The following is a 23,572-nucleotide window of genomic DNA, read 5'->3' as shown; positions in this document are numbered from 1 at the left end:
GAGTCCACCTGTGGTAAATTCAATTGATTGGACATGATTTGGAAAGGCACACACCTGTCTATATAAGGTCTCACAGCTGACAATGCATATCAGAGCAAAAACCAAGCCATGAGGTCGAAGGAACTGCCTGCAGAGCTCAGAGACAGGTTTGTGTCGAGGCACAGATCTGGGGAAGCCTACAACAAAAAATTCTGCTGCATTGAAGGTTCCCAAGAGCACAGTGGCCTCCATAATTCTTAAATGGAAGAAGTTTGGAAGAATCAGGACTCTTCCTAGAGCTGGCCGCCGGGCAAAACTGAGCAATCGGGGGAGAAGGGCCTTGGTAATAGAGGTGACCAATAACCCGATGGTCACTGGCTGAGCTCCAGAGATCCTGTGTGGAGATGGGAGAAACTTCAAGAAGGACAACCATCACTGCAACACTCCACCGATCTGGGCTTTATGGCAGAGTCGCCAGACAGAAGCCTCTCCTCAGTGAAAGACACATGAAAGCCCGTTTGGAGTTTGCAAAAAAGCACCTAAAGGTCTCTCAGACTGTGAGAAACAAGATTCTGTGGGCTTTAATGTGTCTTTCACTGAGGAGAGGCCTCCGTCTTGCCACTCTGCCATAAAGCCCAGATCGGTGGAGCGTTGTAGTGATGTTTGTCCTTCTGGAAGTTTCTCCCATCTCCACACAGGATCTCTGGAGCTCAGCCAGAGTGACCATCGGGTTCTTGGTCACCTCTCTTACCAAGGCCCTTCTCCCCCGATTGCTCAGTTTGGCTGGGCGGGCAGCTCTAGGAAGAGTCCTGGTTGTTCCAAACTTCTTCCATTTAAGAATTATGGAGGCCTCTGTGCTCTTGGGAACCTTCCATGCAGCAGAATTTTTTGTTGTAGGCTTCCCCAGATCTGTGCCTCGACACAATCCTGTCTCTGAGCTCTGCAGGAAGTTCCTTCGACCTCATGGCTTGGTTTTTGCTCTGATATGCATTGTCAGCTGTGAGACCTTATATAGACAGGTGTGTGCCTTTCCAAATCATGTCCAATCAATTGAGTTTACCACAGGTGGACTCCAATCAAGGTGCAGTAACATCTCAAAGATGATCAAGAGAAATGGGAGGCACCTGAGCTAAATTTCAAGTGTCATAGCAAAGGGTCTGAATACTTATGTCAATGTGATATTTCAGTTTTTTCTTTTTAATAAATTTGCAAAACTTTCTAAAATCCTGTTTTCTCTTTGTCATTATGGGGTATTGAGTGTAGATTGATGAGGGAAAAAATGAATTTAAACGATTTCAGCATAAGGCTGCAACATAACAAAATGTGAAAAAAGTGAAGGGGTCTGAATACTTTCTGAATGCACTGTGTATGTATATGTATATGTATATGTAAATGTATATATATATATACACAAAGAATTAAGTTAAGCACCCCCCCGTTTTTTTACAACCTCGCACATTACAAGTTTGTTGTCGTCAAAACAGTGTAATATACCCATGATATTGCTATATTTTCTGGAGAAGTGATATTATGGTCACATAAAAACATAACAATCATGCCGTTTTCAATATTTTATTCTGAATAATTTAAGGTGAAATTTTTTGGGAATTTTAGGCATATTTTCACCTCAATTTAAGTATGGAGCTATAGGTCCATCACGGACAGTGTGGATGACGTTTATGTTTTCTAACGTACAGTCATTGTTCTGAGAAGACCTCTAGCGATCTTTGCGTCAATAACGTGTGTAGGACCCACGTGATCGGATGGAGCAAGGTGCTGTGACAACCATCCCCTGGCCTGCGTACAGTCCTGACCTGAACCCCCTCGAGCACGTTTGGGACATGTTGGGACGACAAATTGCGAAGATGGTCCCTCCAATAGCCAATCTGGATGAATTGGAACGTGCATTACATCGGGAATGGAACAACCTGCCACAGCAACGCATACGACGGCTTACAGGGTCTATGAGACGTAGGGTTGAGTCAGTGATCCGATCACGTGGGTCCTACACACGTTATTGACGCAAAGATCGCTAGAGGTCTTCTCAGAACAATGACTGTACGTTAGAAAACATAAACGTCATCCACACTGTCCGTGATGGACCTATAGCTCCATACTTAAATTGAGGTGAAAATATGCCTAAAATTCCCAAAAAATTTCACCTTAAATTATTCAGAATAAAATAATGAAAACGGCATGATTGTTATGTTTTTATGTGACCATAATATCACTTCTCCAGAAAATATAGCAATATCATGGGTATATTACACTGTTTTGACGACAACAAACTTGTAATGTGCGAGGTTGTAAAAAAACGGGGGGGTGCTTAACTTAATTCTTTGTGTATATATATATATACTTGTCAGCTTTTTACTAGACTCATTAGAACAAAATGTCACCTCAACAAAGATTACACAATCATATATGATAAAAAAATTAGTCCATATCAAATCATAAGTGCACAAGTGTTAACAACATACTAAACCAATATGCCGCCTAAACATCACACAAATATTTATTTTGACACAGATTAAATGCATGTACATACTTCTCTGTACTTCTTGTACAGCAGGTATTTAATGGCACCCAAACCTCTCTGCTTCTTGAAGTTGGGACAGAAATCTGCAAGTCAGTTAGGAATTCGGGTTAAACCAACAAATACCAAGATTATTCCTGCTGTTTTAATGTTGGCGGCATATTTTAACATGTTTTATTTATTCATCTTCTCCAATAAAAGCCACTGGTTTGGTACATATAATGTAATTGTAAGAAAAATAAAAAGAAGACTTTAAATTAAAATGCAATTTTTATCCCCATGATGAAATTGATAGACAATTAACGAAGTACCGAACCACTTTTATAATTCCACTTATCCAAACCACGTACTAGTACCAAACCTAACCCTACCCAGGAACGATTGTATTCACCACACGACAAATATATCACATCCGATACTTTATCGTCTTTCTGTGGGTTTATTCTTGACCTTGACAACCAATCACTTGCATGACATGCTTGCATGACAACCAATCACAGTATATTATATCAACACACGAGCATTTCATTTTTGCATATGAGGTGTGGTTCAGGCATGTGTTATTTGCATTTCATACCCACTTCTACCTCTGTTTCCACAATTATTTCCGATACAGTATGTCATGTAAAATACATCAGTAATGGTTTGTATAAAGGAAAAGTAAACCTGTCTAATCATTATTAATCACACCTAGTGGGTAGGCCAAGTGCACGACTATTATAATGATCCCATCTGTGTTAATTTGTCGGCAAATTAACTGGCCAAAGAGGGCAACTAGAATCGCCAACGTTGGCAAAGAGCTTCATATGGTAAATGCCTCCGAAGAGTTAAACTTTGAAAACAAAAGGAACAATATGAAAATAAATTAAGTACAAGACTATATTTACTCACACCACGGATGGTCGGCATGTGAGTATTGGATGATCGCATCTGCATTAAGCTCTATGCCAAACCTATAATCGCTCCATCTGTATTTTGACCTGGTGAAACCATATGTAAACCATATTTACATCTTTGGCCTGGTGTTGGCTTAGCGGTTAGGGTGCCGGCTTGGGATCCTAGGATCCTGGGTTCGAATCCCGGTCGATCGCTGAATTAACGCCAGGGGGGTTGACTCAGCCTGTCATCCTTCAGAGGTCGGCAAATTGAGTACCAGCTTGCTGGGATGAATGATCAGTTGATCACGGTGTGTACCCCGGTTTAGAATAGGTACACCATATCCCTGCGCATTGTAAGAGGCGACTAAGGGTTGGCATCAGGAAGGGCATCCGGCCATAAAAACATTGCCTCAAACAGGGAACCATGATTGTCATAGGGCCCGCAAGGCTAACCCCCACTCTAGTGGGGAAAATGGCCTTAAAACGGTCATTCATTCATTAATTCATTCATTCATTGTATTACATTACACACTTGCTCCAGGTTTGCTTGTAATCCCTTCAGTGGTTCACAAATTATCACAGCGACAAAGATTTCCAATTAAAGCACACATGCCCATGGACCTATAATATCTTGAACCCAACACTTAATCAGTACATCTTTGTATTACATTCCATACTAGTGTGAAATTTGGTTAAAATATATCCAATGGTTCACAAATTATCGGCGCAACAAAAAACACAACTAGAAAACATCCCAAAATGCATAGCCCATCCTGCATCCGCTTTGTACTCAAATTTAACTTGACAAAAACAACAAACAGCTAAAACAAATATATTTGTACATTTTATTAATTTGTGTTCTCCATATTCTCATAATAAAGGTTTTTTTGAAGATTTGATGACATAAGCTCAGATGGTAAAAAAAAAAATGTTATGGCCTGGCCATACATTGAAGCTCAATGTTAAATAAACACAGAAGCGATTTTAAAATCCGGCTGTCTTGTGCTTGACCTGCTATCTTAATGTACCACTATCATTATGTTCAAATGGTAAAAAGGTTTTGGCCTGGACACAGCCTGGGAGGACTACATTCACCTTCTGAAACCCACATATGGAGATGACAACCACCAACAACAACAACAACAACAACAACAACAACAACAACAACAACAACAACAACAACAACAACAACAACAACAACAACACACACACACACACACACACACACACACACACACACACACACACACACACACACACACACACACACACACACACACACACACACACACACACACACACACAAAGAAGGTGGCACGATTTGCCGCCTCACTCTCACCTGGGACCACAGGCGTAGTTTGACTTCTCTATTTGGGGGGGTTGGGGAAGGGCTTAAATTAATAATGGGTAACTAGGTCTGACTTCCAATATTACCATTTGTTAGTGTAGTTATGGTGTCCGTGAAATCACAAATAAAGTTTACGTTCACTATTGTTACACACGTTTAAATACTGGATGTTTTATCTTAATTGTAAACTACTGAAAACAATTAAGGTGGGGGATTCCCGCCCCCCCCCCCCCCAAACTCCGCCGGTGCCTGGGATTGCATCAAATACATCAGTTTCAAAGGCAGTGAAGAGTGACCCAAAAACGACAGCATTGACAGGACGAGATGTGCACGAGATGCCTGGTATCACACCGTTTGACGTGCATTTGTGACATGGCCTGGCCCTGCAGCTTGGTGGGACTTATATCCCTCTTGTTGCTGGGAGGGAAGACCCTAGCTTTGGCAAACCCCTTCTTGCAAGGTTCTGACTGTTGAGGATGAGAGAGACCGAGGTTTGAGCGATCCAAGACCACGCCAAATACAAAGGCTTCAAAAGTCATGAGAGCCGAGCCATGCACAGCACCTTTTGTGAAGCAGAATACTACACACATGGCACCAAGAGTGGTGTGGATCTTCTAGTACGCAGCCTGGCCTTAAAGATTGTTGGGTTTTGGCGATCCCAAAATGCTAAGAACAAACGCCCGAGCTGGATGGCGACTTCTCTTTTTGCCATGCTCTGCCTGCATAGGGCCGGGCTTCATGGGATCCAGGCACGTGCAGAATAAAACAGCTTTGTGGGCAGCGAGAACTGGGCCAGGGTGACAGCTTTGGTGGGGGAAGGAGGAACCAGTAGTTGTGCTGAATGACATGCATTTGGGTAGCAGCTAGCAGCACACACGCACACACACACACACAGACCTGGGAGCGCTCCGTTCCACCTCCAAAAACCCGCATATGGAGATAACAGCCAACGACACACACACCAAAGCTAAAAGCCAATGAAGATTATCCAAAAATATTGTTACGGAACCGGAGTACGGCACTCCCCTTAGCAAGGGGGGGGGGGGGGTTAATCCCCCTTGTCTTGTTAAGCTGGCCGTCTCCGTTCCTGGACCCACCCCGCTCCTTTGTGGGATAGGATTGGCCAAGGTGATTGGTCAAGGGATTCCCGGACACCTCCGCCAATGCCTCCACAAAGCAGGTGGATGGCCCCGCTCGAATCCCGGACAAGATGGTATTTGCCGAGCGGTTTAGCAATCCGGAATCCGAGCCGTTAGCAATGGACTAAACCCGATTATAAAGCGGTTCGGCCAAAATCGTGCCACGGGTACTCAATTGAAAGAAATCACGAAAGCGATCGGACGAGAATGAAACCAAAGTAAGGAGGAACAGGTATTTATTATTAACTATACAAAAACCAAAGGAAGAGGAGCAATAAAAGTAATATACAGGAAAAGAAGACACAGTGCAATACTTAAACAGGCTTACTTATACCCACAGGACAATACAAACAGACTCACACGAATAGGGAATTGCAGGCAGGAATGACTGGAGGGATGAGAAGGGTAGTCGGTCCACACAGCTGGCGGCAGGGAGGTCCGGGTATCGCGGCACGACGTCGGGGTCCCGCTTGAGCGTCCACGCTCCGGTTCCGTGGCGAAAAGCCGGTTGTCAGTGCTGGTTGGGATCGCCCACGAGCGTGCCGACTCTCACTCGCCGCTGGATGTTCGCGCCAAGCAAATGACGAAGATGAATGATGGACGATCCTCTCAACTGATACCTTCTCACCGTCTTTTTCTTTCTTTCTCTTTCTCTTTCTCTTTCTCTTTCTCTTTCTCTTTCTCTTTCTCTTTCTCTTTCTCTTTCTCTCTCTCTCTCTCTCTCTCTCTCTCTCTCTCTCTCTCTCTCTCTCTCTCTCTCTCTCTCTCTCTCTCTCTCTCTCTCTCTCTCTCTCTCTCTCTCTCTCTCTCTCTCTGTTTTTATTATCATTACCACGCCCTTGGAACCTTCTCGATTTTACCAGACGTTTCTTTGCCACGCCTTTGGAACCTTCTCGATTTTACCAGACGTTTCTTTGCCACGCCCTTGGAACCTTCTCGAATTTACCAGACGTTTCTTTGCCACGCCCTTGGAGCCTGGTTGGTCGTTAGGGGCTCTCTGGCTCCACCTTTGATGACGAGGGCTCTCTGGCTCCACCTTTGATGATGAGGGCTCTCTGGCTCCACCTTTGATGACGAGGGCCCTCTGGCTCCACCTTTGATGACGAGGTGGGGCCACGCCCTTCTTCTCCGATCCTGGCCTCGTGGGCAATGGAGTTTTGGCGCGATGTGGAGCCAGTAAACACAGCCCCATGCAACTTACTGGCACTTTTAGGAGGCCATTGGGGATATTGAAAGGGATCTATCTCATTTGATTGATGCAACGTAGAGTCGACTATTGGAAACACAGCCTTACCTGAAACACATAATAATGATATAACTATGAAAAGGGCCTATGATTCGCTACGTGTTGCAATGTGGACTAACTAGGGTGCAATTATTTCAATTAACAGCCAATTAAGGGGAAATGTACACAGGAGTCATTTATAAGGGAATTTACTACTAAATTTACATGTGAAGGTTCTAAAAACCGTAACAATATATACATACGTAATTTGAAGACAAAGACCTATAGGTAATGGCTGCTGAAAACAAACAAAATATAAACTTCAACGACCCTCAGTGGAGCGCATAACTGTGCCATGCTGAACAGTTTGAGTTTTTTATCCAACTGATAGGCCGGATCTGGATCCGGACATGAAACAAAATCGAATTGGCACGTTCTTGCCACATACCCATACATACACGTACATTTAAAAAAAAACAAAAAAAAAAACACACAAAACTCATCCACCAAGTTTTCTCATAACCAATCCATGTGTTGAAATATCATGCCATACATGGAGTCCCCTGTTTACGAATACAGTTTCAGAAAATCCGTTAATACAAACATGATATTTCATAATCATGTTTTGTCCTTTTGTACGTTCGATCCAATCACAGGAACACGGCCTTTTGTAACATAACTTGCGCTAGGCACTAAATGCAGGATATCAGACCTCGAGAGTTCATCACTGATTCACACCATAATTCATACCTCATTCACATAGGCTTCACTTCATTACTCTTCCGCCATTTCACATGTCATTCTATCCAAGGATTCCTTACCGGCATGAGAGAAAGCATCCTTTCTATGGGTTACACCTACAACTGAAATTAGTGAAAAGGTACTCCGCCAACATACAAATGGAATTTGGCCTAGATACGTGTGCTCAGTGCACATTTGTACTGGGTAAACCAAGACAAACAGCAACAACAACATGCATTTTAAGGCCATTTTCCCTGCGAGAGCGGGGATTAGCCTTGCGGTCCCCATGACGATCTTCCCCATTTTGCCCTATTTTCTGCATCTCTCCTTGTTAACCCCCTTGCCCGCATTTCTTCTTCCACCACCTTTAGCCAAGTCTTTCTCGGTCTTCCTCGTCCTCTACTTCCTTCTACATTCATTTCCATCACTCTTCTCAACCAGTCACTTTCATCCTTCCTCAACACATGACCAAACCATCTCAACCTGTTTCTCTTCACAGCATCCATCACAGGCTCTATTCCCATCATTTTTCGCAATTCATCATTTGTCTTCCTCTCTCTCTCAACGATACTCCGCACATCCACCGAACAATTCGCATTTCCACCCTTTCCAGCCTTCGTTGCTGCTCTACATTCATGACCCATGTCTCGCTCCCATAAATCATAACACTTCTCACACATGCAGCATACACCTTTCCCTTCAGCTTCAACGACACTCCCCAAGATTGGGTACACTCGGTAAACAAAGAAAAACAGACAAATTAAAGATAGGACCACTGGACCTGTAGCTTATCTGGGCCCTGGCCTAATGTTGTAATCCAAAATATAGTAGCATTCTGACTGTTGGGTCTGCAGAATTTTTTTTGGAAGAAATTTACGCAATTTTTCCCCCAAAAATTTACGAAGTCGGCAGTTTTGACACACTTCTGGTCACGTAATAGGCGTGACCTCCGCAATTTAGCATCCCTACCCTGGCCTAATGTTGTAACCAAAATTTGGTAGCATTCTGACTACCTGGTGAGTTTGAGGTGAAGGTGGAAGTGCATCAGGGGTCGGTACTAAGTCCACTACTATTTGTAGCTGTGATGGAGGTGCTGGCTCAGAACGTAAAGGAGGGTTTACCATGGGAGTTGTTGTATGCAGATGATCTGGTGTTGATTGCGGAAAGTATGGATGGACTGAAGGAAAAGATGAACAAGTGGAAGGAATGTATGGAGACAAAAGGTCTGAAGGTGAATATCGGAAAGACGAAGGTGATGGCAAGTGGTAAAGCATGTGGTGAGGTGGAAAGAACTGGGAAGTGGCCGTGTGCTGTGTGCAGGAAGGGTGTCGGAGTGAACTCCATTCAATGTACAATGTGCGCTGAGTGGGTTCATCAAAAATGTAGTGGTCTGAGAGGGTCATTAACCAGTGTGGCAGCTACATTCAAATGTAAGGTGTGCACAGAGGGAGCTGCAGATGGAGGAAATGTTGAGTTGGATCTTGGAGACAGCATGAAGCTGGAAGGTGTGAAAACGTTTTGCTACCTCGGAGACATGCTGAATGGAGGAGGTGGATCAGACTCGGCAACGGTTGCTCGAGTGAGATGTGCATGGAAGAAGTTTCGGGAACTGAGTGGCGTGCTGATGAGGAGGAGAGCGTCGCTGAAGCTGAAGGGAAAGGTGTATGCTGCATGTGTGAGAAGTGTTATGATTTATGGGAGCGTGACATGGGTAATGAACGTGGAGCAGCAACGAAGGCTGGAAAGGGTGGAAATGCGAATGGTTCGATGGATGTGCGGAGTATCGTTGAGAGAGAGGAAGACAAATGATGAATTGCGAAAGATGATGGGAATATTGCCTGTGATTGATGCTGTGAAGAGGAACAGGCTGAGATGGTTTGGTCATGTGTTGAGGAAGGATGAAAGTGACTGGTTGAGAAGAGTGATGGAAATTGATGTAGAAGGAAGTAGAGGACGGGGAAGACCGAGAAAGACTTGGCTAAACATGGTGGAAGAAGAAATGCGGGCAAGGGGGTTAAACAAGGAGAGATGCAGAAAATAGGGCAAAATGGAGAAGATTGTCATGGGGACCGCAAGGCTAACCCCCGCTCTAGCAGGGAAAATGGCCTTAAAATGCATGTTGTATTCTGACTGGTGTGTCTGGAGAAAAACATTTTGAAGGAATTTTCGAAGTCCGCCATTTTGACACACATCCGGTCATGTGACCGGAATGATCTTTGCAATCCCCGTCACCAGTCAGGAGCGGGACCTTGCTGCCAAATTGTTTTATATTTTTATTACTTTATAAACAGTCGAAATAGGAGATGGATGGACGGACCTACGGTGCACAATGGCAACACCTCATTTGGAATATTATTTCATACAAGCTACAAATCGACCAATGCAACAATACTGGAACTAGAAAAAGAACCATCATACAAATACCTTGGAGTAGAAGAGGGTTGCAAATATGTCGCAAACAAATGCACAAAACAAATGCCAAACAATACTTGCATAGAACGAAGCTGATCCTGAAAACAACCCTCTCCAAGGAACAAAATCAAATCCATGAACCAATCCGCAATACCAGTATTCAAATACAGCTGCGGAATAATAAACTGGCCACAAGCGGAAATCAATAAACTAGAAACACGTAAACTCCTCACCATTCACAAAATGTTCTACAAAAATTGATGCATCCCGAAAATGTACATCCATTCCACCTTCTGAAGCCCATATATGGAGATAACATCCAATGATGCACACAAACAAACAAACAAACAAACAAACACACACTTCAAAATTTCTTTTTTTGAGAGAGAGTTCAGTGTGAAATCGACTTTCACTTTATTTGTGTACAATTTGAAATATACTGGCCATTCTGGAAAATGGTCGGGTTGAACCACTTCTGTATCACCCAACTAAATAAGAGAATAAGTAGGGATGGAAAGCAGGAGATTGAGAATGAGCAATGTAGAAAAACAAAGGGAAGAGATGGGATGTAGCAAGAATCCGTGTGTGTGTGTGTGTGTGTGTGTGTGTGTGTGTGTGTGTGTGTGTGTGTGTGTGTGTGTGTGCGTGTGTGTGTGTTGCTACCCCGGGGTTGGCGACAGGAAGGGCATCCGGCCATAATACATTGCTTCAAAAAGGGGACCACGGTGCCCGAGAAAGGCCAACCACTGCTCTGCGGGGAAAAATGGCCTCTAAAGGTGGTCTAAAGGTGGTCATTGGGTAGCAATGATGGTAAAGCATATATAAACAAAATCAATCAATCAATAAATAAAAGTTGTGTGTTGGTAGTGGAGATGGTAAAGTGAAAAAAAAAAAAAAAAAGTTCACAAAAGCATGTTTATAATCTTATAATGTTCTCTCCTATAAGAAATTTTAACAAACCGCCAAAATTTGGGAACAACTGTGTGTGTCCCATGAACTTTTGCTCTGACCTCAAAATCATTTAACGTGCCTCGTGCCCAGATAATATTATATACATAGGCCAAATATGAAAGAAATGGGTCCAGTCATTCTTGAGTAGAGGCTACGGATGGACGCACATGAGTGGTAGAGCAGACAGCTTTCAATCACAAGGAACTCGGCTGAGTATGACGTACCGGGATAAACAGACTAAAAAAGAAATGGGGTATAAAAACGCACCTGCACCAATGTCATACGTCTTCAGCAGGCGAGAAAGACTCTTGCTGAGTTTTTGAGGCTGTAGGTGTTCTTTCTTCAATTGCGGTAAACCTTGGTATTGCCTGCATACACACAAGTTGATTGCCTTTGTTTAAAATGTAAAAGCAAAATAATAATGATTATAATAATAATAATCAGTAGAAAGAGCAATCAGAAATTGCAGACCCTCACCAGGAAGTGTTTTCAGTGGTTTTTTTTGGCTGTGTTAAAACGACTATGGCGGCTGAACCACGTGACCGATGACGTCATCTTCATTTTTTTTTTCTCCACCAATTTATCTCGAGATGACGCTCAGGAAATGTTATCTTGATCGGATGAAGTTTGTACTTGTCGAATTATGACGTCATAATGGGGGCACCTATGACATCATCATTAACATATGTTATTCCACATGGAGAGTTCTTTACAATGAGCCATGTCTCAATTTTTTTCCATGTAGCGCTTTCATAGATATAGAGGTGCAAAGTTTTTCCGTTTTTCCAAGATGACGCCCATACCAACCTACGACATCATAATTCTCATAAAAAAATTTATACAGGTTGGAGTTGCTCCTAAGGATCAAAATTTCCTGTCAATCGAACCAACGGTTGCAGAGAAAATCATATTTACAAGCCGAAACCCGTGGAACATCCACGGAAGGGAAGATGTGGTGTATGGATAGAGTGTACCATTATGGATGGCATAGGGGAGCGCTCATGGGATCTTCTTCTTCTGTTAAGCTCCCATTTTTTCTCTTTAAGTTAAGTCCAATCAGTCCTCTCTGCTCGAAGTGCTCAGGCCATGCCTTCCCGCTCTCATACTTTTATTTCCGTTCGGTGTAGAAAGAGATTGACATATCGTTCGTCTGTTTTCAGCTCGTTATCTTTAAGCTAGCTTCCTTACGTCTCGCCACCTGCTACACCTCTCTGAGTGCAACGCACCCCGAGTATCGCAACGTCACTCCATTTAACTTTATTAAAATGACGATAAAGACGTTTCCTTATATATCCTAATTTAAAATGTTCAAGGGAATAAAAAGACCATTTGGTTCACACCACCCATGTTCACACCACTCGACTGTCCAATCAGCGGACGGCTCGCTTCGCCTTCGCCCAGCAGACGCCAATACGATGGCGTTGTATCGGCAGTTAATCTGATGCTTTTGGGCCCCAACGTCGGCTAATTCAGATTTTTCGAGTATGGCTGCACGTGATAAACAAAGAGCGCGGTTCGTAGATAGTAAATCCATTAGTGCCGTGGGCATCGGGTCACTGGGTGCGGCGTAAAAGGGAAAACAAAGTCGAGTCCTTACGCTATTATTATATAGATTCTGTGCAGACAAACAGACAAACAAACAAACTGACTCAAATGCAATACACTCTCCTCAGGCAAGGGTAACTAGATGGGGCATCTTCAACGGGCCACTTCATAACGGGGTAGTTATGACCGGGATCAAATCCGTCCCGCTTTGGCATAACCCCGCTAGGATCGGACACGTGAACCATGATGTCCTCTTCTTCTTCTTCTTCTGCTTAAAATAACAACACTTGTTGACAAATAAAATAACAACCCAGGTGTAGTGTTTTACAATGAGCCATGTTTCATCCCCCCCCCCCCCCCCTCCCTCCCTCCCTCCCCCAATTGAGCGGTTTCAGAAATATAGAGGTTCAATGTTTATCGTTTTTTTCCAAGATGGTGCTCATACCATGTGACATATGATGGCACAATTACAACTAAGAAAAATCTGCATGAGAAGGTGCATACTATGGTGATAATTTTGTGTCAATCGGACAAACGGTTGCAGAGAGAATGAATTTTAAAGGGAATAAACCTGAAAATGGCGGCGGAAGAATAATCTATATATATATATAAACGTGACGTCTGTGTGTGCGTGTCCGCGTTTTATTCAGAGATGGCTGAACAGATCTTCATCAAACTTTCAGAGGTTCATCAGTGAGTGCCTGGGAGTGTTTTAGGCAAAAAAAAAATTGAAAAAACAAAGTTCGTTTTTTGGAGTTAAAAAAATAATAATAATAAATTAATTAATAAATAAAATCGCTCGATAGTGCCGAAGCCTTTTTAAATTAATGACAGTTATATACAAGTATACATTCGCATATATAAATACAAAACAATCACCAGACATTTGAATACAAATAAATCAAACAATTCCGAAAGTGTACGAAGTTGGTAGTACGGCTTCTTCTTCTTCCTGATCGGCATCACACTCAACTCAGAAACGTGATGAACGCCACATTCCCCCACCAGCATATATATGAACCCCCTTCCTCTCCTGCCTCCCTTCCACTCCCCTTCCCCACTTCGCCCCCCCCCCCCCCACGCCTTCCCCTCTCCCCCCTCCCCTCCCCTGCCGGCAATGCCAGATACTTCTGCTAGTCCACTATATGAGAGAGATGTCTGTCTGTGTGTGTGTCTTCTGTCTGTCTGTGTCTGTCTGTCGCCATTTTTCTCAGAGATGGCTGAACGGATCTTCGTCAAACTTTCAGAGGTTCATCAGTGGGTGCCTGGAAGTGTTTTAGGCCAAAAAAAAATTGTGAAAAAAGATCGTTTTTTTGGAGTTAAAAAAAAAATAAAAATGCTCGATAGTGCCTAAGCTTTTTCAAATTAATGACAGTTATATACAAGTACACATTAGCATAAATAAATACAAACCAATCAACAGACGTTTGATTACAAATAAATCAAACTATTCCGGAAGTGTACCAAATTGGTAGTACAGCTTCTTCTTCTTCCTGATCGGCATCACACTCAACTCAGAAACGTGATGAACGCCACAGTCACCCACCAGCATATATATGAACCCCCTTCCTCCCCTTCCCCCCTCCCCACTTCCCCCCCACCCTCCCCTCATCCCCTCCCCCCCCCTCCTTCCCCCTTCCCCCCACCCTCCCCTCCCCCGCCTGGCAACGCCGGGTACTTCTGCTAGTAATAATAATAATTTAAAAAACAAGAAAATGAATAGGTATCCCATCCCAGAAGGATTGTATCCCATCCCAGAAGGATTGTATCCCTAATAATGATGTCAGTTTCCAAATGCTACTTTGCCAAGGTGCTTTACGATTTAATCACTGAACCTGAAATTACTGTATTATTCAATATTCGGGTCTTCTGCATCACAAAATAACTAAATATATATACACACACACGCACACATGCAAACGCGCAGACAATTTGTTTGTAAACCATTGCCTTTGCTTTTGGAAATTGACTTTTTTTATTCCTTTCTTTTTTTTTGCTCTTGTATTGTAAACAAAGGCTGGCTGGCAGGGTGGCCCAGAGGTAAAAACACTCGCATATAAGCCGTCTAGCCTGGGTTTGAATCCCGACCCAGATACAAACTGTCATTCCGGTGTTTCACAGGCAGGGCGAGGGATCAATGTGTGTGCTGTCCCTCAGATAGACGTTGAAGTGGAGTCCCATTTGCTGATATTAGTTGGTGAATGTTAAAGGTGCCCTTCGTGAAAAGTAGGTGAGCTATCTCCGGCACCGTGAGCAAATTACAAATTCCTGCCCCGTGAGCAAATTACAAATTCCTGCCCTAACCTTAGTCGAACGTCAGGCCTGGCCAGTCAGTTCGTGAAAGACTTACGCCAAGTTTCCTCTGGCCAAACCCTACAAGAACAGAAGAATAATTGTGGCCATTAAAGGAGAATAATAATAATAACCTATTGTAAACAAGGGCAATTGTTGACAATAAATTGCATGGTACAGTATTGAGTTGGCAATGATCGAAGTAGAAAAGTGAAATTGGCTTTTGGAACGAACGTTTATTTCACATTGAAATAGCAACCTTCGATTTCATCCCCAAAAATAAACCGACACAGCACGTTTCACAAAGACCATACTGAACTTAAATATTTGGAGTCATTTTGCAGATCTCCGTTTGAAAAATAAAGAAAAAATTTTGATATCACAGTGATAAGTTATCTTTATGAATAATGGACTTTCCTTCCCATGTGACACTTCATCAAGCATGCTCTTTTTGCACGAGTGTGTGAACATATGTTTCACTTAAGATTCTATCCCAACACACACCCCCCCAACACTCCCCAAGAACTAGAGGTTCCAGGGAACCTGAACTCAACTGGTCTATATCAATATGGTTAGAATATGCATAATAGAACCACAAACTATATAGTTTATATGTGCTAAAAATATATGAGAAAAATTGATTTTTCAATATGGCCGCCCTGCCACGCCCATTTTTGGGCGTGCAACGCCCAAATGCAATCCCAAACTAGTTTATATCTTAAAGATGCTGCATAACAAGTTTCATCAAATTTAATCAATATTTGTGACTTTTAGAGCGTAGACGTCGAATTGTTTACAGACGACAGACAGACAGACAGACGACGGACGGACACTGGGTGCCGACAAAAACTCAGCTGGCCATAGTCCAGTTGAGTTTAAAAACACAAAGATGTTTCCTTTCAAAATTTTAAATAATTACTGGAGACAAATGCATTCTATAAATACAATCCAATACAATTTTGCTTCTTATAGGAGCATTGTTGAGGATGCTGTAGAAGTCGAAATTCAAACTCAGTGGGAAGTCTATAAAAGCAGACTAAACATTAGCTTATTTCACAAGCTTGCATTAGCAAGCGATGACGGATAGATTACATTACCGAGACAAAACTAACAACCTCTTCTATGTTTCTTTCTTCCGCAAGACGCTACGTAAACCGAGGGCACACGGCTACTGCAGTAAACAATCGTCCTGGAGATTTCTGGGAATTAAGCCCCCTGATTCTTGGATGTTCCGTAATAGCCGGTTGCACGCATCTCTGCTCGATTTTGAAACGTAAACAAACGAGAGAACACAGAACGACTCCGGCTGCTCGGAGAAACCCCCGAGCAAAGACGGGACCTCACCGGAAAAGGACCTCACGGTTGAAGTCCGGCGCGCACCACGAGTCCAGAAGCTGCACGAGGCATTTCTGCGCATCTTCCCTGCTTCCCACGTACAATTCCACAATATGCAGTTGGTCTTGGAGCAACAAAGGCTCGCAAATCTGATAGGAGAACGAGTTGAGGAAGAGATTCCATTTGTTATTTGCCTTCTCCCAGCAAGTAAGTGAAGCAAAGTTTAGAATAACAAAACATAAGATGCTGACCTCAGAACATTTCTAAAAAGTTTTGGTATAACTGATAAAATGACAATTATAAGAAATTTTATTACATGCGTTTCTTTTTTGCATATACAATTAATGTATGTCTGCATCTTACCTCTTTGAAGTCTAAATATGGTTGGAGATCAAGTTTTAGCGCAAGGTTCGCAGCCTGGAAAATACACCACATTGCATTTATCAGAACATTCAACGGTGTTCATCCCCTGATACTTGGTGCATAAAAAAGCACCCAAATGTTTTTTAAATTTAATATGGAGAATTATTTTACGCAGTAACTCAAATGTCCTGTATTTTCTTTTCCCATAACCTCGTCTCTTTCCTTTTGAAGTTAATTTTTTTTTATGTCACCCTAACCCCCTGTAGCCCATAATGACACTCACAACCCCTTGTTCAACCTCGTCCTCCTGTCGCTGTCAACTAAGCCGGAAACGAGGTCACGATGGAAATCGCGGCTTCCCACGCCCCCGTGCGTTCGCAAAGGCCGTGCTCTTGAGCTCGTGAAAACCCCAGCACAAACACGCCACTAAATCACTGCCACTGGAAGCCACAACCTTCCTTTCCTGCGGACAACTTCCTCCATTGCTTCCACCTCCTTGTTTCTCCACCCGTGGCATAAATGACCGACCCAAGCCGAAGGTTTCCGGGTGGCCTGGGATCTGCAATAACATTCTGCAGTTCAGCCGAGGCAAAGTTCAAACCTTTCAGCCGGCTTGATGAAAGGGACAAAAGTGGGAGACATATAGAAAGAGGCCTTCACAAGCCTGCATATAACTCAAACCGTGGTTTATTGTTTGCCTTGGAGTAAATTAGCTGTACTTGACTGCTTCTATGGTTTCCCCTCGACAGATGATTAGGGCAGGGTAAAGGTAAATGGTGGAAAGTGTTTAACCTACCCATCAAGTAATATTCCTTGATGATACAGGATGTCACTGTGCTATTTATAAGCTTGATACATGTAGGTTTCCTAATAAAGATGGTTTTTATGACATCTGTGTTATTGCTTTTCTTCATATTGAAAAGGACATTTCAGGTGAACTTGTTTAAATTGAAACAAATGGACAATGCACACGACCACAAGGCCAATCAAGAGTCAGCCACAGACATCAAGAGAATATGTGCTGATCCAGGAATTCTCTGCTCAATGTTGCACATAAATGGTAAATACAAAGACTTTGTTAAAACCTTAATTACTATGTCTGTTATGTTAGTACGTGCTAAACATGGTAGAGATTTATGGAGTATTAACATTTATGGAGTGAGAGAATGGATTTATGGAGTGAGAGAATGGATTTATGGAGTGAGAGAATGGATTTATTGAGTCTTAGGGAATAGAGATTCATGGTGTAGGACAGCGTTTCCCAACCGTTTTCTGATCGAGTACCACTTGGAGGTCCCGTACCGTCGCCGCGTACCACCTGGTTCCAGAAAAACTCAATCCGCGTACCACCTGGTTCCAGAAAAACTCAATTCGATAAGATATCAGGCTTATTTCAATTTAATGCGAGGGCTGCATCTGTTTCTTCTCCACCAACTGGTCGATGCGGGGCATAACTTTGCTCACAGCACATCGGAAATCATGAAATATATCAGAAATCAGAAATAAAAAAATTATCAGGCCAAATCATTTTTTTTAAAGGTCGAGTCGCGAACCACCTGGAAGGCCCTCGCGTACCACTAGTGGTACGCGTACCACAGGTTGGGAACCAGTGGTGTAGGAGAATGGATTTATGGAGTTTTAAGGAATAAAGATTCATGGTGTAGGAGAATGGATTTATGGAGTGTTATGGAATGTAGATTTATGGTGTAGGAGAATGGATTTATGGAGTGTTATGGAATGTAGATTTATGGTGTAGGAGAATGGATTTATGGAGTGTTATGAAATGTAGATTTATGCAGTGTTATGGAATGTAGAGTTATGGAATGTAGATTTATGGAGTGTTATGGAATGGAGATTTATGCAGTGTTATGGAATGTAGATTTATGGAGTGTTATGAAATGTAGATTTATGGAGTGTTATGGAATGTAGATTTATGGAGTGTTATGAAATGTAGATTTATGGAGCGTTATGGAATGTAGATTTATGGAGTGTTATGAAATGTAGATTTATGGAGTGTTATAGAATGTAGATTTACAGAGTGTTATGAAATGTAGATTTACGGAGTGTTATGGAATGTAGATTTATGGAGTGTTATGGAATGTAGATTTATGGAGTGTTATGAAATGAAGATTTATGGAGTGTTATGGAATGTAGATTTATGGAGTGTTATGAAATGTAGATTTATGGAGTGTTATGGAATGTAGATTTACTAGGGCATGCCCGTACTATATAAAAGCTAGGACGTGCCCGTACGTGGGTGCCCGTTCCTTGCCAAAAAAAAAAAAAAAAAAAAATTTGTGTAGGGGTGTGTGTGTGTAAACATCCTAGGGCGTGCCCGTACGTGGGTGCAAAAAAACATGCGTGCAAACAACAACAACAAAAAAAAAACTTTGAAACCACGTGGCAGTAACGACCACAGAACCCCCCCCCCTCTATTTACATGAATGGTTTGGTCCATTCGCAACGACCACAGAACCCCCCCCCCCCTCTATTTACATGCAATGGTTTGGTCCAAAGCGAACGGTTTGGTCCATTCGATGTGATTCGATGATTCGATGTGAATGGTTTGGTCCATTCGCAACGACCACAGAACCCCCCCCTCTATTTACATGAAATGGTTTGGTCCAAAGCGAACGGCTTGCGAGTACGGTGACAATCCCCCCCCTCTATTTACATGCAATGGTTTGGTCCAAAGCGAACGGCTTCCGGAGTTTGGTAAAGAAATCGCCATCGCGTGCACAAACGCGCAGGAAAGCGAATGAATCGCAAATTCGGTTTTATTAGTTTTAAAACATAGTTTAACGCCAACATAGTTTGCAAACGTGAAATAAATGAATACGCTCTCAAATGTGCCATCCGAGGCAGAGTGTGTCCGCCACGTTCGGCACACGCGATCGTTCGCTGCTCTCTGATTGGTTGAATCGTTTTTTGGACATAGCTCGGTAAGTAATTGTCCGATTAATATGAAACCTTGAAAAGGCACATCCTCGGGTCCCCAGCAATATACCTGGCAAGTTTCAAGTATATCGGACCCGTGGTTGTCGAGAAACAGCGGTCACAGACAAACAGACGTACAAACGTACAAACGTACAGACAGAGATTACTGGAATTATAGATAGATGGAGTGTTATGGAATGTAGATTTATGGAGTGTTATGAAATGTAGATTTATGGAGTGTTATGAAATGAACCCCTCCCCCCCCTGTTCTGGACCCGATGCTCCCCCTTCCTCTTCATTAACGGTATGGACCTCAAACATCCGGGGCCTTCGCTCAAACTTGACTGACCTCTCCATACAGGTTGCTTCTGACAAACCAGATGTGATCTGCTTAACAGAAACTTTCCTCCTTCATGATGTCTCTGATGCCTTGGTATCTCTCCCAGGTTACTCCCTCCTCCGGTATGATAGACCTGAGCCTCGTCCTGGAGGTGGGGTTGCTATCTTTATAAAAAACTCTCTTCCTCACTCGCCCTCCACTGCCCTCTCTCCAGCTCACCCCCAGGAATACCTTTGGCTACGGCTTCCCCTTCGCTCCCACCTTTTGTTCATATGTGTGTTGTACCGTCCACCAATCAGCGATGACTCCATATACATCTCACTGTCTGATAATATGGACCAACTTCTATCTACCCATCCCAACTCTCTCTTCCTCATATGTGGTGATTTCAATTGTCACCATGCCAGTTGGCTGGGTGTGGGTACCTCTCTCACCAGCCATGGCTCTTCAGCAAAGGACTTCTGCGACTCACTGGGACTGACACAATCTGTCAATTTCCCGACCCGGATCTCAGTCAACGGAGCATCTTCTCTTCTGGATTTGGTTATGACAAACTTCCCTGAAAATGTCTGCTGCTCTTCTTCTGCTCCAATCGGCTCATCTGATCATGTGCTTGTCAAAGTGGACATCTCTCTGACCATTCTCAGAGAGCCTCCTCAGCGTCGACGAGTCTGGCATTTCACTCAGGCCAACTGGCACGGTCTTCAAGCAGCCATCAATCATCTGGACTGGTCTCCCATCTCTACCGCCTCTGACATTAACTCATCCTGGGAATTCTTTCAAAGTAAATTGCTCTCTCTCATGCACAGATTTATACCATCTCGTCTTCAGTTGTCATACCCTTCCTCCCGTCCATGGTACACGGAATCTTGTGGTGAGGCTGTTGCCCTGAAACAACTTGCTTTCGTCTCCTGGAAAGCAAATCCAACGGAAGGAAATCTCATTTCCTTTCACAAAGCCCGAAACAAGTGTGTGTCCACCCTCAGGAGAGCCAGGAAACAATATCTCACCATTCTCAAGACCGAACTCTCTTATCTGTCTCCCTCTTCCAAATCCTGGTGGCGTCTGGTCAAATCTGTTTCTGGTGTTTGTTCCCCCTCCATCCCCTCCCTCAACTCAAACGGCTTAACGGCTGACTCCGCACGTGAAAAAGCTGAATGCCTCAACTCTGTGTTTGCCTCTAAATCTTGTGTCCCAAACCCATCCCTCTCTGTACCCACCGTACCCAGTCGTACCCAGCTGCTCCTGGACTCTGTGTCCTTTCCTCCTGACAAGGTGGAAAAGTTTCTGTCAACCCTCGACTCTGATTCTGCAACTGGTCCTGACGGCATCAGCCCACGGGTCCTAAAATCATGTTCTTCTGCTCTTTCACTCCCTCTTTCTGTTCTCTTCACCCTCTCTTTTGCTCAAGATCATCTGCCATCTGCTTGGAAATCAGCCAACATCACCGCTTTGCACAAAAAAGGTGCAAAAACAGATCCCAGCAACTACAGACCAATCAGCCTTCTCCCAATTATCAGCAAAGTCATGGAATCCATCATTGCTTCAGATATTAAATCTTTCCTCTTCTCCAATGGCTTGATCTCTGATCATCAATTTGGTTTCAGACCTGGTCACTCTACTCTGGACATGCTGCTTCTGCTTTCTCAACAATGGATGGAGGTCCTCAACGCCAAACAGGAAATTAGAGGTCTCCCTTGACATTTCACGTGCCTTCGATACGGTCTGGCACCCTGCTCTGCTCTCCAAACTCTCCTCCTTTGGTATCCATGGAAATCTCCACGCATGGCTGGCGGACTTCCTCTCTGGTCGTAGTCAACGTGTGGCCCTGAATGGGTTTCTCTCATCTCCTCTTCCTGTGCAGGCTGGAGTTCCCCAAGGTAGTGTTCTGGGCCCTGTGTTTTTTCTGGTCTTCATCAATGATCTCTCTGACTCTCTTGAAAATCCTCTCTATCTCTTTGCTGACGACTCTACTCTCTGTCGCTCCATTCCTCATCCCTCAGATCGGCAGTCTGCAGCCTCCTCACTCTCTGCAGACCTGGACAAAATCACAGACTGGTCAAACAAGTGGAACATGTCTTTCAATCCTGACAAATCTCACACTCTTACAATGTCTCTCCGAAAGGACCGACTGGACAACCCTCCCATCTACTTTCTCAACAATCCTCTCCAAGAAGTTCTGTCGCTCAAGCTTTTGGGTCTCACTATCTGCCATGATCTTTCTTGGGAAAACCACATTTCCAAGCTGGCCTCCAAAGCCAGTCGCCGACTGGGCATCCTCCGTCGTGCGAAGTCCTTCCTTGGCACACCTGAGCTCCTCACCACATACAAGGCTTTCATCCGCAGCTCAATGGAATACTGTTCCCCCCTCTGGGCTGGTGCTCCTGCCTCACACCTTGCTCGGCTTCACGCTGTTGAGGCCAAAGCTTTCAGAATCATTGGAATCTCCTGCGATGTAGTCAACCCCGAGGGCCTTTCACTCACTCACCGCAGGCAGGTTGGTGGTCTTTCTGTCTTCTACCGACTCCTCTCCGGCCTTGCTCCCCCAGCTCTCTCTGTGCTCTGTCCCCCCAATATTCCTTCAGGTCGCACAAGATCTGCCTGCAACCCTCTTATGGTTAAACTGCCAAAGTCTAGGCTCTCTGCTCACCTTCACTCTTTCATTCCCCTTTTCTCCCGCCTCTGGAACAAACTCCCCCACTCCCTTCAATCCCACTCCTCCCTCCAGGTCTTTAAAACAGCTGTTCACCACCATCTCTTATCTTCCCCCATCGAAAACCTTGATCTTTTCTACCCCCGGTAATTCACCCCAGAGTCCTTGCAGTGTTCATATGTTTTAATCCTCTCCCACCTCCCCCCAAGTCCTCCCGATGTCCCTGCTCTCAAATGTTGTGTTTGTGTCCTTCCCCCTCTTCCGCCTCTTCCCCCTCTCTTTTGTGTCCTTCCCCCTCTCTCCCCATCTTGTCTGCCGCTCCCCTTGTTTTTTGTGTTTTGTGTGTCGGTTTGTCTTTTTGTGCGATTAATGTTAGCTCTTTCACGAGCCTCGACCTTGTATACAAAAAAAAAAAAAAAAAAAAAAAATAGATTTATGGAGTGTTATGAAATGTAGATTTATGGAGTGTTATGGAATGTAGATTTATGGACTGTTATGGAATGTAGATTTATGGAGTGTTATGGAATGTAGATTCATGGAGTGTTATGGAATGTAGATTCATGGAGTGTTATGGAATGTAGATTCATGGAGTGTTATGGAATGTAGATTTATGGAGTGTTATGAAATGTAGATTTATGGAGTGTTATGGAATGTAGATTTATGGAGTGTTATGGAATGTAGATTTATGGAGTGTTATGAAATGTAGATTTATGGAGTGTTATGAAATGTAGATTTATGGAGTGTTATGAAATGTAGATTTATGGAGTGTTATGGAATGTAGATTTATGGAGTGTTATGAAATGTAGATTTATGGAGTGTTATGAAATGTAGATTTATGGAGTGTTATGGAATGTAGATTTATGGAGTATTATGAAATGTAGATTTATGAAGTGAGAGA

At 43.4% G+C, this 23,572-nt stretch overlaps 1 protein-coding gene across 1 annotated transcript in view; it reads right to left on the bottom strand.

Moving 5' to 3' along the window:
* The window catches only part of LOC144893366 (exonuclease mut-7 homolog), a 67,786-nt gene that overhangs the window by 28,305 nt on the left and 15,909 nt on the right, over window positions 1-23,572 (bottom strand). Inside the window, exons 6-9 of the mRNA XM_078783948.1 lie at window positions 16,745-16,798; window positions 16,391-16,530; window positions 11,477-11,577; window positions 2,528-2,601 (exon numbers count right to left, since the gene is read on the bottom strand). Of these exons, the coding sequence (XP_078640074.1) occupies window positions 2,528-2,601; window positions 11,477-11,577; window positions 16,391-16,530; window positions 16,745-16,798 (369 nt within the window). The remainder of the gene's footprint in view (window positions 1-2,527; window positions 2,602-11,476; window positions 11,578-16,390; window positions 16,531-16,744; window positions 16,799-23,572) is intronic.

This window comes from Myxine glutinosa, chromosome 8, assembly GCF_964187855.1.
Source record: "Myxine glutinosa chromosome 8, kmMyxGlut1.1, whole genome shotgun sequence".
NCBI lineage: Eukaryota > Metazoa > Chordata > Myxini > Myxiniformes > Myxinidae > Myxine > Myxine glutinosa.
Note: the sequence above shows the minus strand (reverse complement) of the source record. Positions and strands in the feature narration are given on the sequence as shown.